General features: G+C 44.4%; 1 protein-coding gene across 2 annotated transcripts in view; it reads right to left on the bottom strand.

The window, feature by feature from the left end:
• Window positions 1-13,452, bottom strand: part of RADIL (Rap associating with DIL domain) — an 82,130-nt gene that overhangs the window by 3,468 nt on the left and 65,210 nt on the right. For both annotated transcript variants that reach the window (XM_029577495.1, XM_029577494.1), the window contains exons 10-15: window positions 11,726-11,954; window positions 6,752-6,924; window positions 5,946-6,096; window positions 5,105-5,301; window positions 3,551-3,983; window positions 384-523 (exon numbers count right to left, since the gene is read on the bottom strand). In XM_029577495.1, the coding sequence (XP_029433355.1) occupies window positions 384-523; window positions 3,551-3,983; window positions 5,105-5,301; window positions 5,946-6,096; window positions 6,752-6,924; window positions 11,726-11,954 (1,323 nt within the window). The remainder of the gene's footprint in view (window positions 1-383; window positions 524-3,550; window positions 3,984-5,104; window positions 5,302-5,945; window positions 6,097-6,751; window positions 6,925-11,725; window positions 11,955-13,452) is intronic.

Raw genomic sequence — 13,452 nt, 5'->3', positions numbered from 1 at the left:
CTGCCTCCTAACTTTTAGGAAAAGACTTAAGACTTGGTTATTCAAGCAAGCTTTCCCAGACACAATCTAATGACACAATCCAAGGACTCCTCTAAAACATTCAGCCATTAATCATGCTATTTGCACATAACTTGTAATTCGACTTGTATATCGTTTAACCATTTATTCTTTCCTATTTCTTCCTCTTCACCAAGTTTTGCTACCCTTGTTAATTGTAACTGTACCTTCGGTCACCTCAGTTCTAGTTTGATGTATTTAATGCACTCCCGTTTCATGTAAACCAGCAAGATATGTTCTCATGATTGCCGGTATATAAAAACCTTAAATAAATAAATAAAAAATAAAGGCGGGGCTTTGCACATTTGCATTCAGTAAGCACTCACCAGGCCATCAATAAGTCCCATCCCCAGTCCAATGGGCCCCTTTTCCAGCTCCACTACAAAAACATAGCAAAAGTCATCTGCATCTGAGCTGCGACTAGAAGAGGCAGGTGTAGGGAAGTCAAATGGCATTGGAGTAGTTCCTAGAATTTAAAAAAAAAAAAAAAAAAAAAAAAAAGTTAGTTCTTTTCCTCACTATTTACAGAAAAGCCTAAAACTGGCCCATGGATATTGTTCATCCTGTTGACTACGACAAGGAATATCTTATCCGAAACAGATAGCTAATTACATCATGCGACAGCTGGGAAGCTTCTAATATATATATGTAGCGGCTTTATCTCTTGCTGTATGAGCGAGGGTCTCACCTTTCCCTGCCGCTGTGCAGGCATTAGTGTAGGAAATTTTCTCTAACCCAAGAAGCAGAGAATAGCTCCCGCACCGACCTCAGGCTATGCCGCCATCTTCCCTCAGCCTATACCTTTTTTAAAGCTGCGCAGCGGAAGGGAAAGGTGAGGCCCTCGCCCATACAGCAAGAGATAAAGCCGCTACATGACTTCACTTGCACAAAGAATACCAGGAACCGAGGATATCGATGTGCCGAGCTGTTTGGGAGGGCAGCTCGGGACGGCATCCCCGAGTCCCCAACCATAGACCACCACCTGCGCAGAGGATGAGTGACGGGAGCCCCGGAGGAGCTACCGGAGAGGTCACCAGTTCCGGTCCAGAGACGGGGGCCGTGCCGGCCCGCCAGGAAGGACTGGAAGCAGAGGCAGTCGGCTGGAGACCACAGGAGGATGGTGGAGAACTGGTTTCGATAAACCCCCCTGGGTGGGTGGGGGGAGAAGAACAGACTGCCGGCAGTGAGTCCTCGGGAAGTCTAACACCGCCCCTGCAGTGGTGGCGTCCAACCTTAAAGGCCTGAACGAGAAATTGGATATCAACGCTAGAAATCAGCAAGATATCCTCCAAATTCAAAAACAAATTAAGAATTCTGTGGACAGAGTAAAAATTCTTGAAGAAAAAGAGCCAAGAGTTTAACGCGACTGTGGTTAAGGACAGAGAGATTCTATCCAGACTTTAGAGAATAATGCCAAGCGCTTGAACTTAATGATTTCTTAATTTCCCCAGGATGGCAGGGAAATGCCATTAATAAGTTAAAAAGTTTTTGCTAGAAACGCTTGGCTTTACTGAATTTGATCTTCCTGTGATTAACTTGTTTATTTTCTTCCAAAATCAAAAAATGCCAACAATGGGTCTGAGCTGCCTTTCCAAGGAGATCTTACGAATTTTTTTAGAAAATTCCACTTTACAAATTATTGATTGGGGTACATTATTAGTTACTTGTTCTAGTCTTATAGACAAATAAAATTATGAAGGAATATGTCAGTAAATACCCCATTCAATCCTTTGATAAACTTGTTAAGATCTTTCCAGATTTAGCGCTAACCACACAGGTACGGCAAAAAGGCTTTTTTAGCCTTTCGGCAAGAAGTCATAGCATTGGGTTTCTCTCTCACCCTACGTTTTCCATGTAGGCGTTTGATAAGCAAACAGGAGGATCTCTTTATTTTTTTCTATGCCAGAACAATTAAAAAGCTTTGTGGATCAAAGGAAATTAGGCATTTCTTCCCCTGTATCTAATGAGAAAAGTGCGGGTGTGCTACATTAAGTCTTACTTAAGAATTTTCTTTATGGATTTTTATCTCCCTTAAATTTCTGCCTCAAGCCTAGATTTCTAAATGGCCGATTGTATTGTTATAGTGGAACTGACATATGATATGACTGGAGATAAAGTGTCGTTAGAGCAAAAATAATATCTAAACAATGTCACCACCATTTATTGCTGTTGCAAACTGTTAATTTGGTTTGTATATGAAAATGATACAGAATTAAAAAAAAAAAAAAAAGGTATAGGCTGTGCCAAGTGGGGAAGGAAGCAAATCTGAAAAAAATCTCCTCGCAGCAGAAGTGCAGTTCCCAGCCCACGACACTGACTGCAGAAGTGGCATCACTGGGTGTAAGGTGCACAATTTCACCAGTCATTTAATCCACATTTGTTTAGAATTTCTTCTTTGTGCCTGCAGTCTCATTAGTAATGTCCACGCTCTATTTGAAATCATGAAAGTCCGAGTCAGCCCCCTCCTCTAGACAATGCCAGGATATATGCAACAGATTATTGTGAATGGCACTTGTGATGTCTAAAGGTGCTGAGATTTGGTTCCTGCTTGGTATTTTGGGGCTGTTTGAGGTGTGTGTAAAAATATTTTTCCTTGTTTATTTTTAGCTGGGGACTATAGTGAACAGTTTCATTGTTTACTCTGTATTGCTGACTGAACCCTGCTTAAAATTCATGCAACGGTTAAGTGGCAACCCCCTCTGCCAAATGAAGTTCACCAAGCAGTGAAATCATCGTCCTTCCAGATCTCCCCTTGATCTTGTCTGGTCTGATAAATTAAATTAGACCAGGAATAAGCCACTGCCCTGCAGAAATATCTCAGCGGGCCCCTGTGATCCACTGACTCTTCACGTTTAGAAATCTGGGCTGTGTTTTTATAGTTTTGCTCGGAGAATTTAAGAATTTCTGAAAAGAATAAAAAAAAAAAAATGGTAACATTCCTATAGAGCAATGCGAACTTTGTCAAATTTGCATTAACATTTAATAGTTTTATTGTGTATGTAATACTTCTGGAAGGACCAGAGCAAGAGACAAGGAATTTGGTAGACGGCATAGTTCCTAGCAGCCAGACAATTAAAGAGGAATAAAAGCTGCAGAAATGGTCATTGCTGGACTAGCGGTGCGTTCTGCAGGTCAGGAAAGCAGCGCGCTAGGAAGACGGTTCGGCAAGCGAACAGAATAACCAGCGCCGAGCCACACCATGCGCATTCTCAAGATCCTGCAGGGCAGTGAAAGAGAAAGCTCCTGAATACGATGAACGAATGGGCTTGCATCAAATAGTTTGCCTTATGGACAAAACAATAGGAAACTTGTATCTAAAAGGCTTGAAACCCCATTGCTTTTCTGTCCTTTTTGAACTGACGAGTGGGACAGCACTCTCATGTGTACCACCTCCTGGGATTTGGTTGTGGCAGTTTCTTAGCACATTAGTAATCCACCTGGAAACTAGAGGGCGGCGAGCATGTGAAAAGCAAGAGCGAGACCCTTCTCTTACCTTCTGTGGCTTTACTTTTGCTTCCGTTAAGTTCATTTCTTCTGGGCTCCTGGAGAGCGTCGCTGCCGCCGCCGCCATCCGTCCGCGGTGCACCTGGGTGTCCTTGGTCAGAGTTGGAAGGTGTATTAGGAGGGGTCAGGAGACAGGATGAATCCAGGGGCTGCAGGCTCGTTTTGGGAGGGAGGTTGTTTCCCAGGCTGCTTTGCAGCTGCAGCTGTCTGAGTTTTTCCTTGAGGCGTTCTTCAGAAGAGTAAAATTCTCTTGCTCGCCCATTCGCACTGCAACCGAGCGAAACTGTCCCCGCAGCCTTGGATTCTGGACGGCTCCCCTGCTGTCTCGAGTCCAACTGGTTGAAGGAATTCCCACTGGTCACAGAAGGAGTCTGATAGTCTGGGTCGCCATCTGTAAGCGTTAGGCAGCCGGGAGTTTCATTCTGTAAAACACAATTAGGAAATAATATGTAATGTATATGTTGTGTAGCTGTAATCTTAATTTCTAGGCCATAGTAAAGAGGAGGATGGACAGACAAATTGTATAGAACTTTTTGAAGGTAATATTGTTACGTTATGTTTATATAGCGTGTCCCTTGAGCCCGAATTATGCATCACAATTCATTTAGATCACGTTTGCTACTGACAAATCTACACTGATCATCCTTATTGCATGCCAGATACCAAAATGAGGCTGAAATACATCTTTTGGAAAAAAAAAATCAGCTGGGAGCAAAGGCAGAGCAAGTTAAAAAAAAAAAACAACTGAGTAATAGGAAGGGGTAATCTGTATTTTTCTTCATAAAAACTAATGGTAATCAAATTTGCTCTTTGTGAGTTTTCACCTTTAATATGTACTACTAAGTTTAATCATTGCAAACAGGATTCTCATGTTACAGCTTATATAAAAAATTCAGTTGATCCTAAATTTGACACTTGGGGAAAACAATTGAATCTTTTTTCTCCATTTCCTTGTTAACTTGTATTAAACTCCTGAGGCAAAATAAAGTATTTTTTTGAGTTATTGCACATGGATTAGTTTTATTAATATTTGTGCTGCCTTTCATCATAACTTGGCTCTAGGCTAGACCCATGCTGCCCTGTGCAAGACAGGAATGCAGTCTACAAGGCCTGCTAAATGACATCAGATGTTTATAAGCAGGATTAAGAGTCCCAACTATAGCAAAATGCATCCCTTTCTCCCCGTCTCTCTCTCCCCCCCAACCACCTGTGAAAATAAATATCTGGATTAAGAAAAAAAGAGGAGAGACACCAAGGAGCAGAGCTCTCAAAGTCTGGTCTGCTTTGGACATACTCTCCATGAATATTTCTAAAAAATATTAAATTCATGAGATTATTTGCTCTCGTCCCCTTGCTGGTGAGCCTGGAGAACTGGCGTTTTTATACCACTGGGGTAGCTGATACGCTGAGGAAAGCGCCAGGCCCTCTGGGGACAAGGGAAATACCTACCCTACCTGAATGTAACTTGCCTTGAGCTACCAGGGAAAAGGTGTGAGCTAAATATAAAGAAATAATAGTGATTTCAGCTTAGGAAAAGCGATACCTGCTGCTGCTGGTGGTCACTCTCTGGAAGGGCTTTGCTGAATGAGGATTTGCTGCGCAGACTCCACAGGAAGTGTCGTATATACAGGAGATGCCTATAAATATTGTCATCTAGAGCTTCCTTGTCTAGGTCCACCTTAAAGCCTTCACTGGGTAAGATAATAGGCGGGTGGTTGTCAAAAGACTCCAGGACCTCCTCTGAGAAGATAAAACACAAGAGAACACTAGTATTGTCGTGGTGCCGTGTTTGTGTAGCACAGTAATCAGACCGTCCAAGGACAGAAGTATATTTAAAAAAAACAAAAAACCCAGGTAATGAAAGATGGAAGGCAGCCAAAAATCAACTAAATAAAATCCTACATTTTACTGGTCATATATTAAAATTTGAGTCGTCATTCATTTCTAAAGCTTGCAGAAGAAACCAGTTTTAGCCACAGCACGTGTTACTGGATATTCTTTCCTGATACAGCTAATGAGAATTCTCAGTGGGAGACTAAGATAGAATAAATCATAGGATTTGTTTTTATTTATTTTCCTGGTAAGAAAGCTTCTTAATACAAAGAAACTGTTTGGTTAGGATACCACTATCTGCTGGTAGAAAACTTGAACCCTGCAGCCATGGCTGCCTCGGCAGCATAGGAAGTCCACCACAGAGGACTTGGTTGGCTTACAGCGTGCTTGCAGTAGGCTAAAAATTGACACGATTTGGCAGGAGCTAGTGGCTGTCTTTATTTTTTACACTGTTCTCAGTCATGTATAAAATTGTACAACCTATTCGTCAGGCGCTAAGTGCTCTTCTCTGAATTAAGCAGAATCGCATCGTTCTCCGGCGGTGCTCTCACCTGTCCTGAAGGCTGCCGCACGCTCTTCCTCGGCAGGCTGCCATGCTGTGAGGGAGCCCGAGCTGGAGGCCAGCTGATAGCTCTTCAGGACACAATGCAGCTGCGCACAGCTCAGGGCAGGGAATTTGACCCTTAGGTTCTGCCAGGTCATCTAAGCCGGGATATACAATACAAGCATCATGATCCCCCCCCCATATTTATTAAATTTATTTAAAAAGCTAGACTGAAAAAAATGAAATTGTTAGAACAAACTAAGCAGCAATAATACGTCATGGGCATGAAGTAATTTGTAACTGCTTTTCTAGTCGCCATGAGATAACATTTACATTACACAGTAACTCTTGTGATGTAATGAGAAATTAGATTAATCAAGAAAGTAACAGCCTGGTTTTATAGACGGAGATGTGTCAAATAATCAAGATCGGCAACCACAGTGTAAGTGGAGGCTGTAGTTCTGATAGCTGATCAAGGCAGAGGTGGGTTCTTGTTATTCTGTGTTTGATATTGTATTTTGATTTGTATTGCTTCATTGATTGTATACCGCATCAATTGGTTGTAGGACTATAAGGTAGCATATAAATAATTTAAAATAAAATCCTGCCTCTTTTATTGGTTTGTGATTGCCCGTCAGTGTAGTACAAATGCAGGAAATTGGGATAAACGTGATAAAGACCCTGAAACAACTGTGTAAGTTGGTCAGGTGGCTGGCGTGAGCGAGGGCGTGAACGCACGCTAAGGCCTAGAGCACTTGCTGCAGGCATCAATCCCAAACCACCGACTATGGCACCTGGAAAATGGAGCCTTACCTGTAGCAGCTGGGAGCTGGGGGTGGCCAAGAAGCTCGCCACACTCAGAAGTTTACTGAAGAACTGCTCCCCAAGGCAACCGTATCCTGCATTTTGTATCCACTCCAGAAGCAGCCTTAAGCAGGCACGGATCTTTATACCTTTTGACCACCGAAAACAGCCCAGCATAGGCCCTTCATGGAAAGGAGGGGGAAAAAAAAAAAGGTATATCAATGAAAGTTCCTGAACATACCCTGACATCCTTCCTTCTGTTTCTATTTACTTAGTCCTCGAATGGTGAATAAAACGGAAAATGTCATAATGCCTCTGTATCGCTCCATGGTGAGACCGCACCTTGAATACTGTGTACAATTCTGGTCGCCGCATCTCATAAAAGATATAATTGCGACGGAGAAGGTACAGAGAAGGGCTACCAAAATGATAAGGGGAATGGAACAGCTCCCCTATGAGGAAAGACTAAAGAGGTTAGGACTTTTCAGCTTGGAGAAGAGACGGCTGAGGGGGGATATGATAGAGATGTTTAAAATCATGAGAGGTCTAGAACGGGTAGATGTGAATCGGTTATTTACTCTTTCGGATAATAGAAAGACTAGGGGGCACTCCATGAAGTTAGCATGGGGCACATTTAAAACTAATCGGAGAAAGTTCTTTTTTACTCAACGCACAATAAAGCTCTGGAATTTGTTGCCAGAGGATGTGGTTAGTGCAGTTAGTGTAGCTGTGTTTAAAAAAGGATTGGATAAGTTCTTGGAGGAGAAGTCCATTACCTGCTATTAAGTTCACTTAGAGAATAGCCACTGCCATTAGCAATGGTAATGGACTTTAACATGCAATGTGCAGGTGCTGGGGTCCCCCTGCCGCGTAACTTTACTAAGGCTATGGATGGGATGGCGTGTAAGTAATGAAACAAGAAAACGAGGCTACTCAGCAGAGATTTAAGGGTTGGGGCTAACAGGGGGGAAAGGGAGGCTAATAACCGAGGGGGGGGGGGGGGGTTTGGAAGTCCTGTCCTTGTAATGGCGCTGGTGTGCGTCCCTAATAAAATTCCCCCACTTATGCGGTAGAGGGGGTATTTGCGAGCGCTAATATAAAATTGTGCGCACATGCACACACGCGTTCAGCCTGCTTTATACCATTGCACATATATGCACACTTGTTATAAAATGGCCACATGCTTTGGCGCAAACCGGTATATGCGCCTACATGAGTGCCTACGTGCCGGTTTCAACATTACCGTCATAGAACGTATGGCATTACTGACGTACGTGGTACTGACTTACAGGTGAATTTTCAAAGGAATTCCACATGTACATGTAACGTACCATCGTAGCAATTTTCAAGCGCCATTTACCTACGTTAAGTGTAACCAAATGGATCCTGTTATTAACACCATAGTGCTTGTAAGAAATCAACATGCTGTGGGTCATAATGGATGAAATTACCTTGTTACTCAAAGAATGATGAAAAACGTTTAAATTTGTTCAGAGCGTGAACTGGAACATGATCCCAGAGGAGATGTGCAGTATCCTAGATCTACTTAGCTGCAGGTGTTTTCTAAAATCTTGGCCTTTTCTTAGCTTTGCATTTTAAGTGGACACAGAGCCGGATTTAAGGCAGAGCCATGGCGATGGGTGCAATCTGGAAGCTGTGCTGGCACATGGCACTATAGCAAGCAGAAGGTGGCTTCTCTCTTTGGCCTGGATATTTGGTTCTTTCCTGCTAATTTTTGTTCCTATAATACCACAGATCAGTCCGGACCAGCGGGTTCTGCATCCCTACCAGCAGATGGAGGCAGAAAACAAAACTTTGAGGCACTGCTACATAACCGAGAGAGCCACCTGCAGTCCCCTCCAAATGGACCTGTACCCAAGCCAAGATTATTATAACCACCCCTCGAACGGGCGAAAGGGATCAAAGGGTTGGAAAACCCCAAAAACTGCAAACTTTGCTCATCCACAACAAAACATGAGCACTGGAGCACCACGGATCCTACCTAACTATGATACTCCTTATAGTCAAGATTCTTCTTACTAACTTCTTCACTTTCTCTCTTTTTTTTTTTTAAATAAAATTCAGTCTTTCGGAGTCAACTGGGTGGGCCTCTGGACTTATCTGTGGTATTACAGGAATGAAATACCACAGATAAGTAATCAGTTCTCCTTTCCTGAACATACCCAGATCATTCCAGACCAGTGGGATGCACCCAAGCTCCCCTAAACTGGGTGCAGAACACTCTCACACCAAAGGGACCCCTCGTCCTGCGCCCTCACATCTAATCGATAATGTCTGGTGAAAGAACCGAGGACCACACCGCAGCCCTATGAATCCACGGCGACGGAAGCTGACCCTCAGCCCAGGACGCGGCCTCTGCCCTCGTGGAGTGCACTTTCAAACCCACAGGAATCTGCCGGCCTTTACAAACGTACGCCGAACAAATTGCCTCCCTAAGCCAACGAGAAATAGCAGCCTTGGAGGCCTTGTCCCCTTTCCTCACGCTACCATTATAAGACAAAAAGATGATCTGAGCCATGAAATGCATTCAGGACCTCTAAGTAGCGAAAGAGAGTCCACCGCACATCCAAAAAATGCAACTTTCTATCCTGAGGGGACTCTCTCGACCACTCCGGAAAACCCCGCAGCTCCACTACTGACCGACATGAAAGGAAGGCACTGTTCACAAGGAAACCCTGTCGCTGTAAATCCGCAAAAATGGGTCCCTACAAGATAGGGCCTGCAGCTCCGAAATCCTCCTAGCAGAGAAAATGGCCGCCAGAAACACCACTTTCAGCACCAAATCCTTCAGGGTCACCCTCCTCAAAGGCTGAAACGGGGATTCGCACAGCACGCGAAGAACCGGGTTCAAATTCCAATCCGGACAAATCTTTCGCACCGGGGGGGGGGGGGGGGGGGGGGGGCGCGAATGCTTTACCCCCTTGAGGAACCTGATTACATCCGATGACCGGCAAGAGTCCGACTATGATACTTGCCCTTGAGCGCACCCAAAGCAGCCACCCGCACGCGAAGCGAGTTGTGCGCTAAACCCTTGGACACCCCCTGCTGCAGGAACTATAAAATATTCAAAACATCCACCGCCAGGGGATCCAGCAGGCGCTGAAGACACCACACTTCAAAAACTTTCCAGACCCTAACATGCGCCATGGACGTGGCCGGTCTTCTAGCCTGAAGAGGCGTGGAAATGACCCGCTCAGAGTTAACCCTTCAAACGCAGCCTCCGCCTCTCAAAAGCCAGGCTGCGACACAGAAGTGACGCGATCCGAGAATATGGGCCCAGCCTGAGGGGACCTTCTACCACGGTCGCCACGGCCACTCTGGTGCCAGCAGTATCACACTCCCGGGATGCGTTTCTATGCGCCTGAGGAACTGACCCGATGAGGGGCCACGGGGGAAACGTGTGTGGAAGGATTTCTGTCGGCCAAGGGCCCACCGAACCGACCCTCTTCTTCGACTGAAAAACGCCTCTGTCTTCGAGTTGACCCGCGTTGCCATCAGATCCAACTGGGGAACGCCCCACCTGGCGCAGATGTAATTCCAGGCCTCCAGGGGCAACCCCCACCCCCCTGGATCCAGCTGTTGCCTGCTGAGGAAATCCCCCTGTACATTGTCTACCCCCGCCACATACGACACTGCTAGACCTGTGTTTAAAAGAAAAAAAAAACTCAACTAATCCTTTCCTGACCGGAGCAGCGGTGGCCGAGTGGGAAGCCTCAGAGGATCGAGGGAGCCAGATCGCTGCGGACAAAACCCAGTCAGGAGTATCCAACCCCCCCCCAGTCGCCCGGCTCCACCTGAGGAATGTCCCATTAAGGTGCCTTAACATCTCAGGGAGCTTCCGCGTCCCCTACCACCCTGCCCCTAACACTTTTTTTTTTTTTTTTTTTTTACCTACCTCTGCTCCTTAGTCTTTGCTGAACCTCAACCATGATACCCACACCTTCTTTCTTTCACCTTCCAACTCTACACGTTTATGTATGTTTGTTATTTATTTGGTTCATTTTATTATTGTTTTATTATTCCTTATTATGGTTGCTTTTAAATGTCAATTTTTTAATTACGTCTCTTCAACTTTGTATAGGCGGTATAGAAAACCTTTTAAAATAAACAAATAAATAAACAAACTACCAACTAGACTGCAGGTTTGCACCTCTACCTTCTGCTGGAGTCAGAGAACTTCGGAGGGACCTGCAGGTGGCGCTCTCGGTTATGTAGCAGAGCCTCAACGTTCTGGTCTCTGACTTCATCTGCTGCTAGGGATGCAAAACCCACTGGGTCTGGACTGATCTGGGTATGTTCAGGAAATGTATTTAACTAAAACCTTTTAAGAACGAGGGAGAAGAAAAATAAACTTTTTTTTTATCCAAATGAGTAAGTCTTCCCCTGAAAGCATGAGCTGGCAACTTTGTACTCGAATCTGATGAGGAAATGTAATGAGCTCATCCAGTAGTTATGAGAAGCCCTAGACTGGCAGCGTAGGAGAACCACTCCATTCTCACTCACGTGACACTCTGAGCTGGCCCAGTGGCAGCCGTGTGCAGAACTAGGGTGCAATTCCTGGACTTGGCTTTTACTCCCAAGTTAGCCAGAGCTGGAGCTGCTGTAAAGGCAGCATTCACAGCCCCGGGTGGGGGAGGGAATCTCAAGCATTGTTTAACACCTCCTGGTTGGACTCAGGGGGCTCAATATTCAGCCGTATCCAGCTAAGTAACTATGCGCCGCTAAGTAACTATGCGCCGCTGAATATCCGCACACAAATTGCTACTTAGCCAGATAAAATAACTTATCTGGCGCTGGTCTAACTTAACCAATTAACTTAACCAGATAAGAGCAAATATCGCTACTTATCCGGTTAAGTTATCCGGCTGAATATCCGGGCATCTTTTAGCCGCATAAAAGGCGGGCGGTGCTACTTATGTGGTTAAGTTGGATCTGTAACGTTACTCGTCTGTCATCACTTACCTTTTTCAATCAGATGGTTGAAAAGCAAAGTGTTGGAGAAGAAAAACAGATAGGCGAACATCTGAGAAGCAATATCTGGATGGACTTCATACTGGTGCAGAAGGTCCAGCGTGGCTTGGTAAATCGATACAACTCTACACACATCTTCAGGCAGGTGGGAGGGCACCTGCAAGCTTTCGTTTGGAAATGAGTTACCCTCAAAGAGAGCTGGAAGTGACACATACAGAGACTGGGGGAAAAAAACAAAAAAGGCACCACACTGTCAATGCTTAGGGTTCACTATTAAAGAGGTACTGTTTGGTGTCTGTAATTAAGAAAAAAAATTAGTTATTTCCCTCCTTTCTGGATAATGCAGACGCTCTCCGGTGTGCTCCTTAAAGAGCCTGTGCTACCCGATGGGTTTCCCTCCAGCCCCCAAAATGGGTCCTAAGTTTAGGGTTTAGAAGGAGCCCTATAATATGAAAGCAAATTACTTCTTTTTAAAGTTATTTCTATTTCTTAAGAAAGCACAACGCTATTAATACAGCCATGAAACTTCCTTTAGGTAGGCTGAAATCTTTCAGTACAAACGTGCCCCTAATAGGTAGGGTTACAATACAAACAAAGCATTTTGACTTGGTCAGAAATCATCTTCTTCTCGCAGAGAAGCCGTGAAGAAGCCAGAAGTTCTCTTGCCAGAAGCTGCCTCTAGGTATCCGTCTGAGCTGGCAGCGGGGGATCCACGGAAAAGCTGAATCAGGGAGCGCTGTTCATTCTGACCTCCCTGGAAACAGATCCACACCCAGCACACATAGGCAACCTTTCTTGTCTTCCACTACACACTGGCAAGCACTGTTGCACTTGTGGCCATCAAGAATAATTTTAACCCATGCTGACTAACCAGAAACCACTCCCTAAGCGTACGCCGGTCACCTCCATGAATGAATTCATTATTCATGATCAGAGCAGTTTCTGTGCAGCGAATTCCAAAACGAACACGGCGGCCGAGCAATTTCGAGTGCCCCTCATTCTGGAATGCATCTGCTGTATTGTACGGAATTTCCCACAGAATCTTCCAATCAACTTGACGGGGGTCGGGGGGGGGAGTTTTCTAACACATTTGTTCCATTTCAGTTTGCTCTTCCTCTTGGCACTCTTTGGGATACAGGGAAAACAATGGCAGAACTCCCAAACCAAACAATATAGCTTCTGTAACACCATTTTGGAACGAATACAAACGAAACCTGAAAAAAAAATGTTGATGCAGCAGGAGGGCAGCGCAGCACCTTCCAGCACCTGAAAAGTTCCTCTCTCGTTCTCCATACTTCTCACAATGATCTGATCAGCCATTGATAGGAATTATTGTAGGATTTATGAACAGAAGTAATACAAAGTAGGAAATTAACAGAAAAACATTAAAAAAAAAAATCTTCAGTAAGAGGCAAGTTGCAATGCCAGACAGTTTTAATGTTGCTTTTAAAATGGCAAGGATTACAAACACTAAGTAATATCATCGATCAAATGAGTAGTCTATACTCTTGCGCCATGCTCCCAGGTGCATTTAGGGTCAATTACTGATCAATGACTAAGAAACTCTTGAAAATAGATGATGCTAAAACAGATGTATCAAATAAAAATAATTAATTTTGGAATAAAGGCATTTAAAATTGTGTTAACAGGGCAGTATACAGGAAATGCAGCAATGCTTAAATGACGACACTTTCTGGCTAACCAGACTCTGAAAAAAC

This window comes from Rhinatrema bivittatum, chromosome 14 (genome assembly GCF_901001135.1).
Source record: "Rhinatrema bivittatum chromosome 14, aRhiBiv1.1, whole genome shotgun sequence".
NCBI classification, from domain to species: domain Eukaryota; kingdom Metazoa; phylum Chordata; class Amphibia; order Gymnophiona; family Rhinatrematidae; genus Rhinatrema; species Rhinatrema bivittatum.
The sequence above is the reverse complement of the archived record's forward strand: the minus strand, read 5'-3'. Positions and strand labels throughout refer to the sequence as shown.